General features: G+C 40.6%; 1 protein-coding gene across 14 annotated transcripts in view; it reads right to left on the minus strand.

The window, feature by feature from the left end:
• The window catches only part of PUM1 (pumilio RNA binding family member 1), a 127,749-nt gene that overhangs the window by 91,271 nt on the left and 22,984 nt on the right, over positions 1-13,494 (minus strand). For all 14 annotated transcript variants that reach the window (XM_060017875.1, XM_060017882.1, XM_060017865.1 and 11 more), the window contains one exon: positions 374-442. In XM_060017875.1, coding sequence (XP_059873858.1) covers positions 374-442 — 69 coding nt within the window. The remainder of the gene's footprint in view (positions 1-373; positions 443-13,494) is intronic.

Consider the following 13,494-nt stretch of genomic DNA (forward strand, 5'->3'; position numbering starts at 1 on the left):
CTAAAACTCCCTTCCACTGCAAAAGAACCTAACAACTGGAAAATGAGCCAAAGGTTAAGGACATTTTATGCATATAAAACTATTTTGTAAAATTTTAACACCTCAATTTACAACTGACTGGTTAAGATAATATTAATTTGTGCTCACATTTTGGTTTTGTTTTATTTTTAAGACATTAGGCTAAAGTTAACATTCTTCTTATAATGAGATTGTTTTGGCAAAATTCTGCAATATCCCACTCCTATCATGAGGATGGCAACAAGGAAAAGCAAGCACATACTTCTGGAGACTAGATTCGGACACATTTGATGAAAGACAGCTCCAACCTTCTCTTAAAAACAGGCCCACTTTTCTGGCACACCAATTCACTTACCTCTCCCATCGCTCTTCCCTCCAGAGCAAGTGCTTGAAAATCGTGATTCAGCTCATCCATAGAACGTACCTATTGTTTAGAATAGAGGAGGGAATAATTCCAAGTTAGCATCTTGAATTTTACATACACATTAACACAACTGAAAAGCTTTTCTATGTTTACTTTCAGATATTGACAAGACAATAACAATAATCAAGTGACTGAGATTAAACATTCACTTACCTTTAACCATCAGCGTTCAGCAATGACCCCTGCTTTCTCCCCTCCCATTCCCTTTTGTTTTCAAACATGAAAAACACATAATGCAGAAAAAGAAAAAGCAAATTCCATCACACAAGAATTACAGTAGGGACTTCCCTGGTGATCCAGAGGTTAAGAATCCACCTTCCAATGCAGGGGATGCGGGTTCGATCCCTGGTTGGGGAACTAAGATCCCACATGCCATGGGGGCAACTAAGCCTGCGTGCTCTAGAGCCCACACGCCACAACTAGAGAGCCCACATGCTGCCACTACTGAGCCCGCGTGCTGCAACTAAGACCCAACGCAGCCAAATAAATAAATAGATAGATAAATAAATAAGGAAGCAGAGTCTTTAAAAAAGAGAGGGAGAGAATTACTGTAGCTGTATTTCATACATTTTGACTTAATAAGTAAAGATCAACATGTTGAAAAGCAATAATGTATGTAGATGATTATGTGACCTAAACCTTGCTACTGACTCAAAGACCACAGTCCTTATGAAAACTGACTCAGACCACAGTCCTTGTGAAAACAGTTAAGTACAAATTAGGGGATTCATTTGATCCAAGCCAGTATTTCTTTGATAAACCTCAGGTTGAAAGGCGCTACAAACTATATAATGGAGTGCCCCCAACATTTCTCCATATTGGAATATCTCTGGGGGCTCCTAGTATCTGAAAACCAGAAGAAATAAAAAATAGCACGTATCACAATGATCTCTTCTAACTTCACTTATCATTAAATGTACTACCCACATCATAACAATCTTTCTAGACTTCAATTAACTCATCTCCAAGGTCATTACTACAAGGTAATATTTAAGAGCAAGAATGAAGTGTGGAATAGATTACGCAAAACAGTCATAATTCAAAAACCCTTTACTGTCCAACAGTCTACTGGTCCTCTCAGTTATGAGCAACAAGTCACCTTTGCTGCCTGAGGCTAGAGTAATGTCCCTTGTTTATTAAAGAGGAAGGTTATTCTTTTTCTTTTTTTAACACCTTTATTAGAGTATAATGGCCTTACAATGGTGTGTTAGTTTCTGCTTTGTAACAAAGTGAATCAGCTATACATATACATATATCCCCATATCTACTCCCTCTTGCATCTCCCTCCCACACTCCCTATCCCACCCCTCTAGGTGGTCACAAAGCACAGAGCTGATCTCCCTGTGCTACACGACTGCTTCCCACTAGCTATCTATTTTACATTTGGTAGTGTATATATGTCCACGCTACTCTCTCACTTCGTCCCAGCTTACCCTTCCCCCTCCCCATGTCCTCAAGTCCATTCTCTACATCTGTGTCTTTATTCCTGTCCTGCCCTAGGTTCTTCAGAACCATTTTTTTTTCTTTAGATTCCATATATATGCGTTAGCATGCGGTATTTGTTTTTCTTTCTGACTTACTTCACTCTGTATGACAGACTCTAGGTCCATCCACATCACTACAAATAACTCAATTTCATTTCTTTTTATGGCTGAGTAATATAAAGAGGAAAGCTATTCTGCCTACCTGAGAAAGACTGCTGATTGTCTGAAGCAGGACTTTCTCAAACCCCCTCATCCAATCATCACTACCTCCAAATGTATGTGAACAATTTCTAGCAGTGGATAAATGCAAAGAGAGTCAAACTAGGGACAGGCAGGGAGAGGGTAGAGTATGGAGCACGAACCTGAATACAGCTGGGGGAACCAATTTAAGGATTTTATTAACATGCTGACTGAATACCACCCCAATAATCTTAATTTGACTGAACTGTCACCACATAAAAATACAGTCGCATTGTTTTATTTTTTTTTAATTTATTTATTTTATTTTGTTCGCTGTGTTGGGTCTTCTTTGCTGTTCATGGGCTTTCTCTAGTTGTGGCGAGTGGAGGCTACTCTTCGTTGCAGCGCGGGCTTCTCATTGCAGTGTCTTCTCTTTTTGCAGAGCACGGGCTCTAGGAGCACAGGCTCAGTAGTTGTGGCACGCGGGCTCTAGAGCACAGGCTCAGTAGCTGTGGTGCTCAGGCTTAGTTGCTCCATGGCATGTGGGATCTTCCTGGACCAGGGTTCGAATCTGAAGGCGATTCATAATCACTGCACCACCAGGGAAGCCCGGGTCACGTTGTTTTAAATTACACATTTTCAAAACCCAGAGCTGACACTATGCTACAAATGATACATCGTGTCACTAAGATGTAACAGCTTTGGGATGCTTGACAAAAATGTAAATTTATCAAATTCAAAATGACACTAAATTTAAGCCATATGAGAACAAAGACATAGAGATAAGGCCTGTTACTGTGGTAAAACAGTTTCAAAGGGCCTTGAAACAGAAGCTAGGCTCACAGTACAAGGCGTTTACATTATTTCACTAAGCACACTGAATAAGCTCCTAAACTACAGGTGGTAAAGGAGGGGAGGGGAGATGAGGACAGCATCTTAGCTAAACTCTACAAACGTCAGATAAAATCATTTTGAACCTTCAGGCCAGAGTTAACATTTACAAAGCATGTAAATTAAACACATGAAGTTCTACATCTAGCTTTTTCTGTGGAATCTAAACATGCATTTAACTAGATGCTAGGCGTTTCTTGAAAATCCAAAAACCTACAAATAGTTTTAACCAAGAATGTTGGAATTCTATTTATATTTCCCAAGAAAAAAGTAGGAGTGGCTACAAAAATGAAAAAAATAAAGTAGGAATGGTAAGGGAAGGCAGAGAACATGCAATATGCATATTTATGTAATCATTACAACAATCTCACAGTAATTATTCCCATTTGAGAGATTAGAACTGAGCCTCACAGAAATGCCTTCCCCAACCACTGTTGAGTAGGGAAGAGTGTTTAGATGGCATTTCCAGGATCTAAATCCAGATGTTCCAATTCAAAGTGCAATGTCCTTTCTATGTTATCAAGCTGCCTCCAGGGCAGCCACAGGAAGTTTCCACCCCCAGATAGAACTGCCTTCACAGCTTTTGCTGTGGGCTTTGATGAGTCAGCTCTCTTGGTCTTCTTGCCTTTGCTTTCCACTGTCTCCTCCCCCTACCTTCAAAATTTGCCCATCCTTCCCTCACAGCAATTTCCATCCCTTTCTATACTGCCTTCCCACCCACCCGTCATTCTCTCTCCTACCACGTTTTATTTGCTGGCTCGCTCACCCTCTCAGGTCTCCTCACCCTCTCTTTATCTTCAGCTCTCTGTTCACCTCCTCCAGCTCTCCCTCTTCCAGGGTGTGTCTCTCTCTGCCCCACATGCAAGGTGAACCACTACTCCTCCTACCTCCTATAGACAACGAGAATGGAGCCTTTGCTAGTACAGAAACTCCATTTTAAACCATTTACCCACAGTTGAGTAGACAAGATAAACCAAGTCACTCTCACAAAAGTGTTTTTAACTAGTCAGGAACTTATTGTTTATAATGGGAGCTATACCTGATATGGTCATCAACACCAGGCAGACTCTCAACAAAATTCTTCCTAGGAAACAAAACTAATGATCAGAAGAAGACGCTCAGGAATCAAGAAAAATCAAATGATGAAAACAGACGACTGTAAGAAACTTCTTGGGCAGGTAACAGAAACCTTTTCTATCATAAAGGAGAAAAGCTGGCTGTAAATTATAATCAAAGAAAATGCTCCCATCAGGACAGAACTATCTTTTCAAGTTCTTGTACTCGACACCTCCCCCTCTTTCTCTAGTATTCAATTTGAGTGAAGGGTTAATGTTAATTTCTACTACGACTTACTAATTCCACCTTCACTTTTGCTAAATGTCTGTAAGGCTTCCTGCCTTCCACTAAATAACCTATCACCTCTGGTTTCACAAAACTATTTCCTATTTTTCTCTGTGGGCTACTTGACAGCTGCCCATCTCACACCCATCCAGGACTTTCTCTACTGAGGTCCCACCCCATAAAAGCATCTCTTACTCCCTTTACTGAAGAGGCAAAGTGAGAAAACCACGTTAGTGTCTGACCTACCTCATATTTCCTCACTTCATCCCACCCAAGAATATCATCTGTACAAATGACCTAGCTTCTGAGTTTCCTTTCCATTTCCCAGATACCAGAACTTCCTTTTGTAAGCCTCAACACCTGTCGTCGTCTTCTAACATAGATCTTGTCCTAACTAGAATCATAATTTTGCAAATTAAGTTGGTGTTTTACCGCATAGGAAGTTATAAAATCAAAACAGATAAACCCGGAACTATACATCACATTTGAAAAATTACGCAAAAGCATCACTTTACAAATCATTAAGAATGATATTCTAAAGTGCATTCCTTGAGAAGCCCTACTTACCATACCCAACATCCCATACGCTTATCAGAATCAATGAATGATATACACTTCACTATTTCCATCTGTAAAACTGAGATAACACTGGCTACTTTATACGTTTACTATGAAGACTAAATGAGGGACTTCCCTGGTGGCACAGTAGTTGAGAATCCTCCTGCCAATGCAGGGGACACGGGCTCGAGCCCTGGTCCAGGAAGATCCCACATGCCACGGAGCAACTAAGCCGGTGCACTGCAACTACTGAGCCTGCGCTCTAGAGCCCACAAGCCACAACTACTGAAGCCCACGTGCCTAGGCCCATGCTCCACAACAAGAGAAGCCACCACAATGAGAAGTCACCGCAATGAGAAGCCCGCGCATCGCAACAAAGAGTAGCCCCCACTCACCGCAACTAGAGAAAGCCCGCGCGCAGCAACAAGGACCCAATGCAGCCATAAATAAATAAATTCATTAAAAAATATATTAAATGAGACATGTCCAATACCTAGTAGGCATTTATTCAACTATATCCATCTCACAGGTTATTCTCTTTAAGTTACTGTAATGTCCCCATACATCCATCTCTTCTTTCCCTATCCTCGGTTAGCAAAGGGTAGGTTTTGGTCATTCCAGGGAGGTGAGCCTCTCTCTATATAGGTCAGCATTTTCATAATCAATATTAGAAGTACCTAGATCACACAAACGTCTAACTTACTTTCTAAAACTTAGCATTTCAAAGTACAACCATTTTTCTCTCTTCTCAATTCCCAGCTAATCCTCAATTCAGAGAAACTTCCATTCTAATCCATTCAGAAACTTCCAACATATAAAAATAAAAATCATCACTAGTTCAAGCTCATGTTTTTTCCGTTCTCATAAGAAAAAAAAAAACATCTCAATAAAGTCACCTTCTCAAATTCCTTCATTCCCTGACTTCCATACCACTATGATCTCCTGGTTCTCCTCCTACTTCTCTATTCAGATTTTTGTCTTTTGGCCAGCCAACATCGCAGTCAAGGAAAAAAAAAAACCCACTGAAACTCATACTTGGGTATAAAGGAATCCAAATTTAAGGAGTTAATGATCCAAATATGTAACAAATTACATTTATCAGATTTTCAAGCAGATACATATTACTGAACATTAAATCTCAAAGAACAAAGCGGTTACCATGGTGGTCCATGCAGTCCAATATAAAAGACCTAAAAAAGAAGCAACTTTTGACAGCATTCTGGCTCAGTCCTTGGCCTTACTTTACTAGCATTCCTGCCCTTGGATTGCTGTCACTTAACTGCTCAGGGTGTCTTTACAATGAATGTCCCCTCACTTGAGCTAATTTGGCCACTTCTCTGTTGATTGTATACAAGAACCAAACTCAAACACAATAGGTACCACTAAGTTGGTATTTATGAAATCACACTGGAAGTCTATATTTTAAAACAGTAATCAGAGCTATGTAGTGCACTTGGAAAAATAAAGTTCAACAAAGCAACACTTTTTTGAATATTTTCTGTAACAGACCTATTTCAAGACACCTGCCTAGAAAGGGCAATTTTGTGATTCCCACCACCTCTGGCCACAAACAACTATAACAAAAGTATTCTCCTAAATGGCCAAACCCCTAGTACCTGAAGAGAAGTGATAAACTGACCTAATCAGATACTTCTCCTTAGCATTCAGGCCAGATAGCAATGGAGAGATAAAGTGAAATTCCCTAAACACTTGGCAGTTGTAGCTGTCATTCTGGGTCAAGTATAACCCGGTGAATAAGCAGTAGATGGTCAACACAAAGAAGAGAAAGAATGTGCTGAAAAAAATCAGAGACAAGACACTATGGAACCCCTATGGAAACAGAAAAGCCTCCTAGTGCCCAGGAGGCCCACGTATATATTTCCTGCTCTGGGGTTCAGAGAGAATCCCTGGTGTTCCTTCATTTAATGCCCTGAATTTTTGCCAAGCAGAAAAGACTTCTATACCTTGAGACTAAAACTGCCTTTACTAGAATATTTATTTCCTCAACCACTGAATCTCAGTTCTCAGGCATTTTTCTCCTCCACACCTTTGTTCCCCTGGAGGATTTTTTGCAAAGGCAAGCCTAGATCACAATGGCTCCATTTCACTAACATAGATCCAGAACAATACAAGCAGAAGAGCTGGTGCCAAGAACCATTACAAGAAGGGGATACCAGAGAGAAAAAGCCAGCAAATGCAGGAGAAACTTGAGCAATGAGAAGAAATGGAATACGAGGATTAACCTAATCTGAATTTAATCATTAATGGAAAAACATTTAATAAGTCTGTTCTACACCATCTTCTGCTTTCTTGTATCTGTATTATAAATAATAACAACAACGAATATTTACTGAGACTTACTTTGTGCCAGGTCCTGTCCTATAAAAATCTTTATATGCTGTATGATCTCTTTAATATTCGTAACAATTTGAAAATGCAGGTACTCTTATCCCCATTTTGTGAGAAAAGCAAAAAGTTATCACATTCCTCTAATAAAATATAAATAAATCAACATTCTTCTTGATTACTGGGAAAAAACAAAAACAAAAGACTACTCTTTAAACTTAGGAGGAGGCAAACCCTACTACGTGATCTTATTTATTCACTGTTAATAGCAACACTAAATACCAGCATTTGCTGAGTTTTCAAGGCACTGTACTGCAAAATAGACATTATTCCATTTTATAGATGAGGATCAAGGTTCAGAGGCATGATCTGTCTAAAGTCATATAGCAGATAAAGATCAGAAGTGGAATTCAAATTCAGCTCTCTATCCCCTTTACTAGCACTTCTTTCTGTTCTCATCAAAGATAAGCACAAGGGCTCCAGGACACCTGGCTTAAACAGCTGTTGTTCTGGAAACTGATTACTACACTGGTTTTTTTTCTAATTCTATTTATTTATTTGTTTATTTTATTTTTGGTTGCATGTTGGGTCTTCGACACTGCTCGTGGGTTCTCTCCAGTTGCAGCGAGCGGAGGCCACTCCTCGCCGTGGTGAGTGGGCTTCCCAACGCGGTGGCCTCTCCCGTTGCGGAGCACGGGCTCCAGGGGCACCGGCTTCAGCAGTTGTGGCACGCGGGGTCAGCAGCTGTGCCATAGGGGCTCAGCTGCTCCGCAGCATGTGGAGTCCTCCCGGACCAGGGCCCGAACCCGCGTCCCCGGCATTGGCAGGCGGACTCTTAACCACTGTGCCACCAGGGAAGCCCTACATTATTTTTATACAGGAGGAAAATGAAGTCACCACAGCAGCCAGGATTAGGCTGAACTTCCATTTTTTTTTAATTATTATGTATCATTAAAAACTGCTACTACCTTGGACTTCCTTAGTGACGCAGTGGTTAAGAATCCGCCTGCCGGGCTTCCCTGGTGGCGCAGTGGTTGATAGTCCGCCTGTCGATGCAGGGGACACGGGTTCGTGCCCCGGTCCGGGAAGATCCCACATGCCGCAAAGCAGCTAGGCCCGTGAGCCATGGCCGCTGAGCCTGCGCGTCCGGAGCCTGTGCTCCACAACGGGAGAGGCCACAACAGTGAGAGGGCCCGCGTACCGCAAAAAAAAAAAAGGAATCCGCCTGCCAATGCAGGGTACATGGGTTCAAGCCCTGGTCCGGGAAGATCCCACATGCCATGGAGCAACTAAGCCTGCGCGCCACAACTACTGAGCCTGCGCTCTAGAGCCCGCTAGCCACAACTGCTGAGCCCGCATGCCACAACTACTGAAGCCTGCATGCCTTGAGACCATGCTCCGCAACAAGAGAAGCCACTGCAATGAGAAGCCCAGGCACCACAACGAGGAGGAGCCCCTGCTCGGCACAACTACAGAAAGCCTGTGAGCAGCAATTAAGACCTAACGCAGCCAAAAGTAAATAAGTAAACGAATTTATTTAAAAAAAACTGCTACTACCTTTAGCAATTAAATACCATTGAAGTTCCAAATTATATAATGTGTTGATGGCATTCAGCTAGGATAGTTAACAGACCCAAGTGATAAACTGTAAGTTACCAAAATTGATTTGCTACCATACTACCATAATACATACACCTCACGGAAATGTCAGCACTTCATAAACATAAAAGAAAACAATTTATAAAGTAAAAAGAATAAATAATATTTTCAGAAGCAGTTAATAAAGCCTATGATACTAGTGACCTTTAACTACAAAAACCTCACAATTGCTGGTTCTGACGGTCTTCATCTTAATTTCACCAATCATGATCAAGCTGAAATCAGTAAGGAGAGCAAGGCCATTTTAACTGGAGAGAGAAACTGTCTAATTGATATGGAAGAACCTAATAAGTGTAAAACTTAAGATAATGATAAATCTTATCTCCACTTGTCTGGAAACTACTACCTGTAGCAATCTGTCTGAATGGTATACTCCTGACTTCCAAAAGAACAAATTCCAAAAGCATGAAAGAGACTCCTACACAACTACTATTATAGATCACACTTACAACAAAAAATGGTTATTTGCAATAGAGGATACATCAAGGGTCTTCATTAGCAGTAAAAGTTTCATTCTGAAATACCAATCTCAAAAGATGACATATGGAAAAAGCAAAAAAACTAAATCAAGAATGTTCACCAGAAGTTCTTAAATCGAGTTGTGGCAAATGTGTATCAGGCTCTTTTCAAACAATGAAACCAAATTTAATATATTTGCCATCATTGGAATCTTACCAGCACAGTGTAAGAATCTATGTAAATAATGTGAAAATAACAAATATTTGTCCACAAAAAAAGACACAGAATTTGCTTTTCCAAACTTTTACTAATATTAAATTTTTTGAGATTCACTTTGTCATCCCTGTGCTCTCTAATGGACATGTAATAGTAGGCATAAAAGGCTTGTAAGAATTTTTACCATAAGAACAGTCTGTGAAAGAAAACAAATTATGGGCCTCCACAGCCACTGATATAAATTTTCTACAAATTGTAAGACAGTGAATATTTTTTAATAGATGTACAACTTAGACTACCAGTGAAAACAACAATTGTGAAAAGTAAGTGGAAGAACTATCAACTACAAGGCATGCCTACAGTGGTAGTCTCTGCGGATTGATTTGGGGGTGAGAGGGCGACTACTTATATAAAGCCTGCTTCTCTAGTTAATCTGTTCTCCCTTTTCGACAGACTAGGAGTGGAGAAATTTACAATGAAGTTCAAAGACCATGATACAGGTGTCTTACTGCCTTCTCAACTACTGAAATAACATCTACTAAGTAGCAAAACTGCACTTTAGCAATAGTGCCATGGCAGTTTGTCTTATCTCCCTAAAAGTAAACCCCACAGTATTAAAAACATGACAGGCATTACATACAAATATTTGTAACGTGAGAAACTACCCTCAATCTTCGGAGTGACAAAATAGCAGAAACATGACTTCCACAGCCAGCTTCTTTAAAATGATCCTTATCTTGTTTAAAAGAACACATTGTCATGCTTTTTCGAGCTTTTCAAGAAAGAAATTTGACAATATGCATCAAGTTTTATAAACGTTCATGCCTTTTGATCCAGTAATTCTACTTCTAGGAATTTAGCCTAAGCAAATAACCAGAAATATGGGCAAAGATTTGTTATCGAATATCTTCATCGTGGCACTGTGATGTGAAAAGTGGTTTGAGGGACTTCCCTGGTGGTCCAGTAGTTAAGATGCTGCGCTTCCAATGCAGGGGGCGCAGGTTTGAACCCTGGTTGGGGAACTAAGATCCCACATGCCACATGGCCAAAAAAATTAAAAAATAAGAAAAAAATAGCAAAGTATTTTTTAAAAGTGTACAATAAGCACCTTTGCTTATAAAGCTTACTCTTTTTTTTTTTTTTGCGGTATGCGGGCCTCTCACTGTTGTGGCCTCTCCCGCTGCGGAGCACAGGCTCCGGACGCGCAGGCTCAGTGGCCATGGCTCACGGGCCTAGTCGCTCCGCAGCATGTGGGATCTTCCCGGACCGGGGCACAAACCCGTGTCCCCTGCATCGGCAGAAGACTCTCAACCACTGCGCCACCAGGGAAGCCCAAGCTTATTCTTTATTTTAGTTGATTAAGATGTTTCTAGAAGAGGATTATTGGTTTGAAAGGTAATAATATATTAAAGACTTCATAAATGTTAAATTTAGTTTCAGAAGCTTCTTTCTGATTTTTTTTCATTGACATTATAGAAAACGTAGAAACTACTGATGAAGTTTTAGGTTAACATTTGAGTATATTACCTTCCAGTCTTATTTTGTGTATGTCTCTATATGGAAATATACACATATCATTTTATGTATGTAGATTTGTGGCCTATTATAGAATCCTTACACATAAACGTATTCTCTAAGATTTTAAAAAATGTTTTAAGTAGCTACATAAAATTCTGTAAATGAATATATGCTGTATTTAATAATTCCTGCTGTATTTAAACTTTTTCAAACCACTTTTTTTAAAATAAATTTTTATTTTACTTTATTTATTTATTTATTTACTTATTTATTTGGCTGCATCGGGTCTTAGTTGTGGCATGCAGGATCTTCGTTGAGGCATGTGGGATTTTTTTGTTGCAGCGCATGGGCTCTTCATTGTGGTGCGCAGGCTTCTCTCTAATTGTGGAGTGCGTGTTTTCTCTTCTCTAGTTGTGGTGCGCATGTTTTCTCTTCTCTAGTTGTGGTGCGCAGGCCCCAGGGTGTTTGGGCTCAGCAGTTGTGGCTCGCGGGCTTAGTTGCCCTGTGGCATGTGGGATCTTAGTTCCCCCACCAGGGATTGAACTCGCGTCCCCTGTATTGGAAGGAAGATTCTTAACCAGTTTAATCCTTGGTGGGGAACTAAGATCCTGCAAGCTGCCATACGAAGTACTGATACATGCTACAATGTGCATGAACCTTAAAAACATGCTAAGTGAAAGAAGCCAGACACAAAAGGCCACATATTATGTGATTCCATTTATATGAAATATCCAAAACAAACAAATGCAGAGAAACAAGAATAGGTTTTTGTTTGCCAGGGACTTAGGAAAGGGGGAAATTGACAATGACTACTAATGAGTACAGGGTTTCTTTTGGGAGTGCTAAAAATGTTCTAGTGTTAGAAAGCATGATGGTTGCATAGAACTATAAAAACACTAAAAACCACCAAATTGTAAACTTAAGGGTAAACTTTATGGTATGTGAATAATATCTTAGTAAAGCTGTTATTTAAAAATAGGAGAGGCTTCCCTGGTGGTGCAGTGGCTAAGAATGCCTGCCAATGCAGGGGACACAGGTTCGAGCCCTGCTCTGGGAAGATCCCACATGCCGCAGAGCAACTAAGCCCATGCACCTCAACTACTGAGCCTGCGCTCTAGAGCCCACCAACCACAACTACTGAGCCCATGCGCTGCATCTACTGAAGCCCATCCTCTAGAGCCCGTGCTCAGCAACAAGACAAGCCCGCGCACCGCAACTAAGAGTAGCCCCCATTCCCGACAACTAGAGAAAGCCTGCGTGCAGCAACGAAGACCAAACACAGCCAAAAATAATAAATAAAAATAAATAAATTTTTAAAAATAAAATAAATCTTTTTTTAATAAATAAAAATAGGAGATGGCAAACACTTTCTGTAACATGTCAAATAACAAATAATACAGGCTGGGACTTCCCTGGTGGTCCATTGTGGTGCGCAGGCTTCTCTCTAATTGTGGAGTGCATGTTTTCTCTTCTCTAGTTGTGGTGCGCATGTTTTCTCTTCTCTAGTTGTGGTGCGCAGGCCCCAGGGTGTTTGGGCTCAGTAGTTGTGGGTAGCCCGCAAAGCGTCTTTGTCAGGTATTCTTTGTTTTTATTTTCAACTACACATTTAAAAATGTAAAAACCATTCTTAGCTCAAGAGCCATACATAAACAGGCAGCAAGCTAGATTTGGCAGGGAGGCCATAGTTTGCCAAACCTCGTTTAAAAATAAGCCATTCCTAAAATGTTTACAAGGGAATGTGTGCTAAGTTAACGCTGATCCAAAAACTAAGCAAAGCTCTCTTATCAAACTTATAAATGGAGCTTCCACAAATGTTATTGGATAAAGGGAACACAGGGAAACATATCAAACAGAATTTAGTACTTTTATTAATAATTAAGATCGCATATTGGGTTGGCCAAAAGGTTCATTCGGTTTTTCTGTAAGATGGCTCTAGTAGCACTTAGCTGTCTTTAACTTCATTCGAAACAATTTTGTTAGATTGCATGTGACAGCTGTCATATCAGCGTGCATTTAAAAAAAGACTTATCGGGCTTCCCTGGTGGTGCAGTGGTTGAGAGTCCGCCTGCCGATGCAGGGGACAAGGGTCCGTGCCCCAGCTCGGGAAGATCCCACATGCTGCGGAGCGGCTGGGCCCCTGAGCCATGGCCGCTGAGCCTGCGCGTCCGGAGATTGTGCTCCACAACAGGAGAGGCCACAACAGTGAGAGGCCCGCGTACCGCAAAAAAGAAAAAAAAAAAAAAGACTTATCAAAATTGGTGAATTTTTGTGTAGCCATTTTCATACTGAAGCTGGAAGAAAAAAGCAACATTTTCAGCATACTATGCTTTGTTATTTCAAGAAAGGTAAAAATGCAACTGAAACGCAAAAGAAGATCACACAGTGTATGGAGCAAGGGCT

Source organism: Delphinus delphis, chromosome 1 (genome assembly GCF_949987515.2).
Source record: "Delphinus delphis chromosome 1, mDelDel1.2, whole genome shotgun sequence".
In the NCBI taxonomy this organism is placed as follows: Eukaryota; Metazoa; Chordata; class Mammalia; order Artiodactyla; family Delphinidae; genus Delphinus; species Delphinus delphis.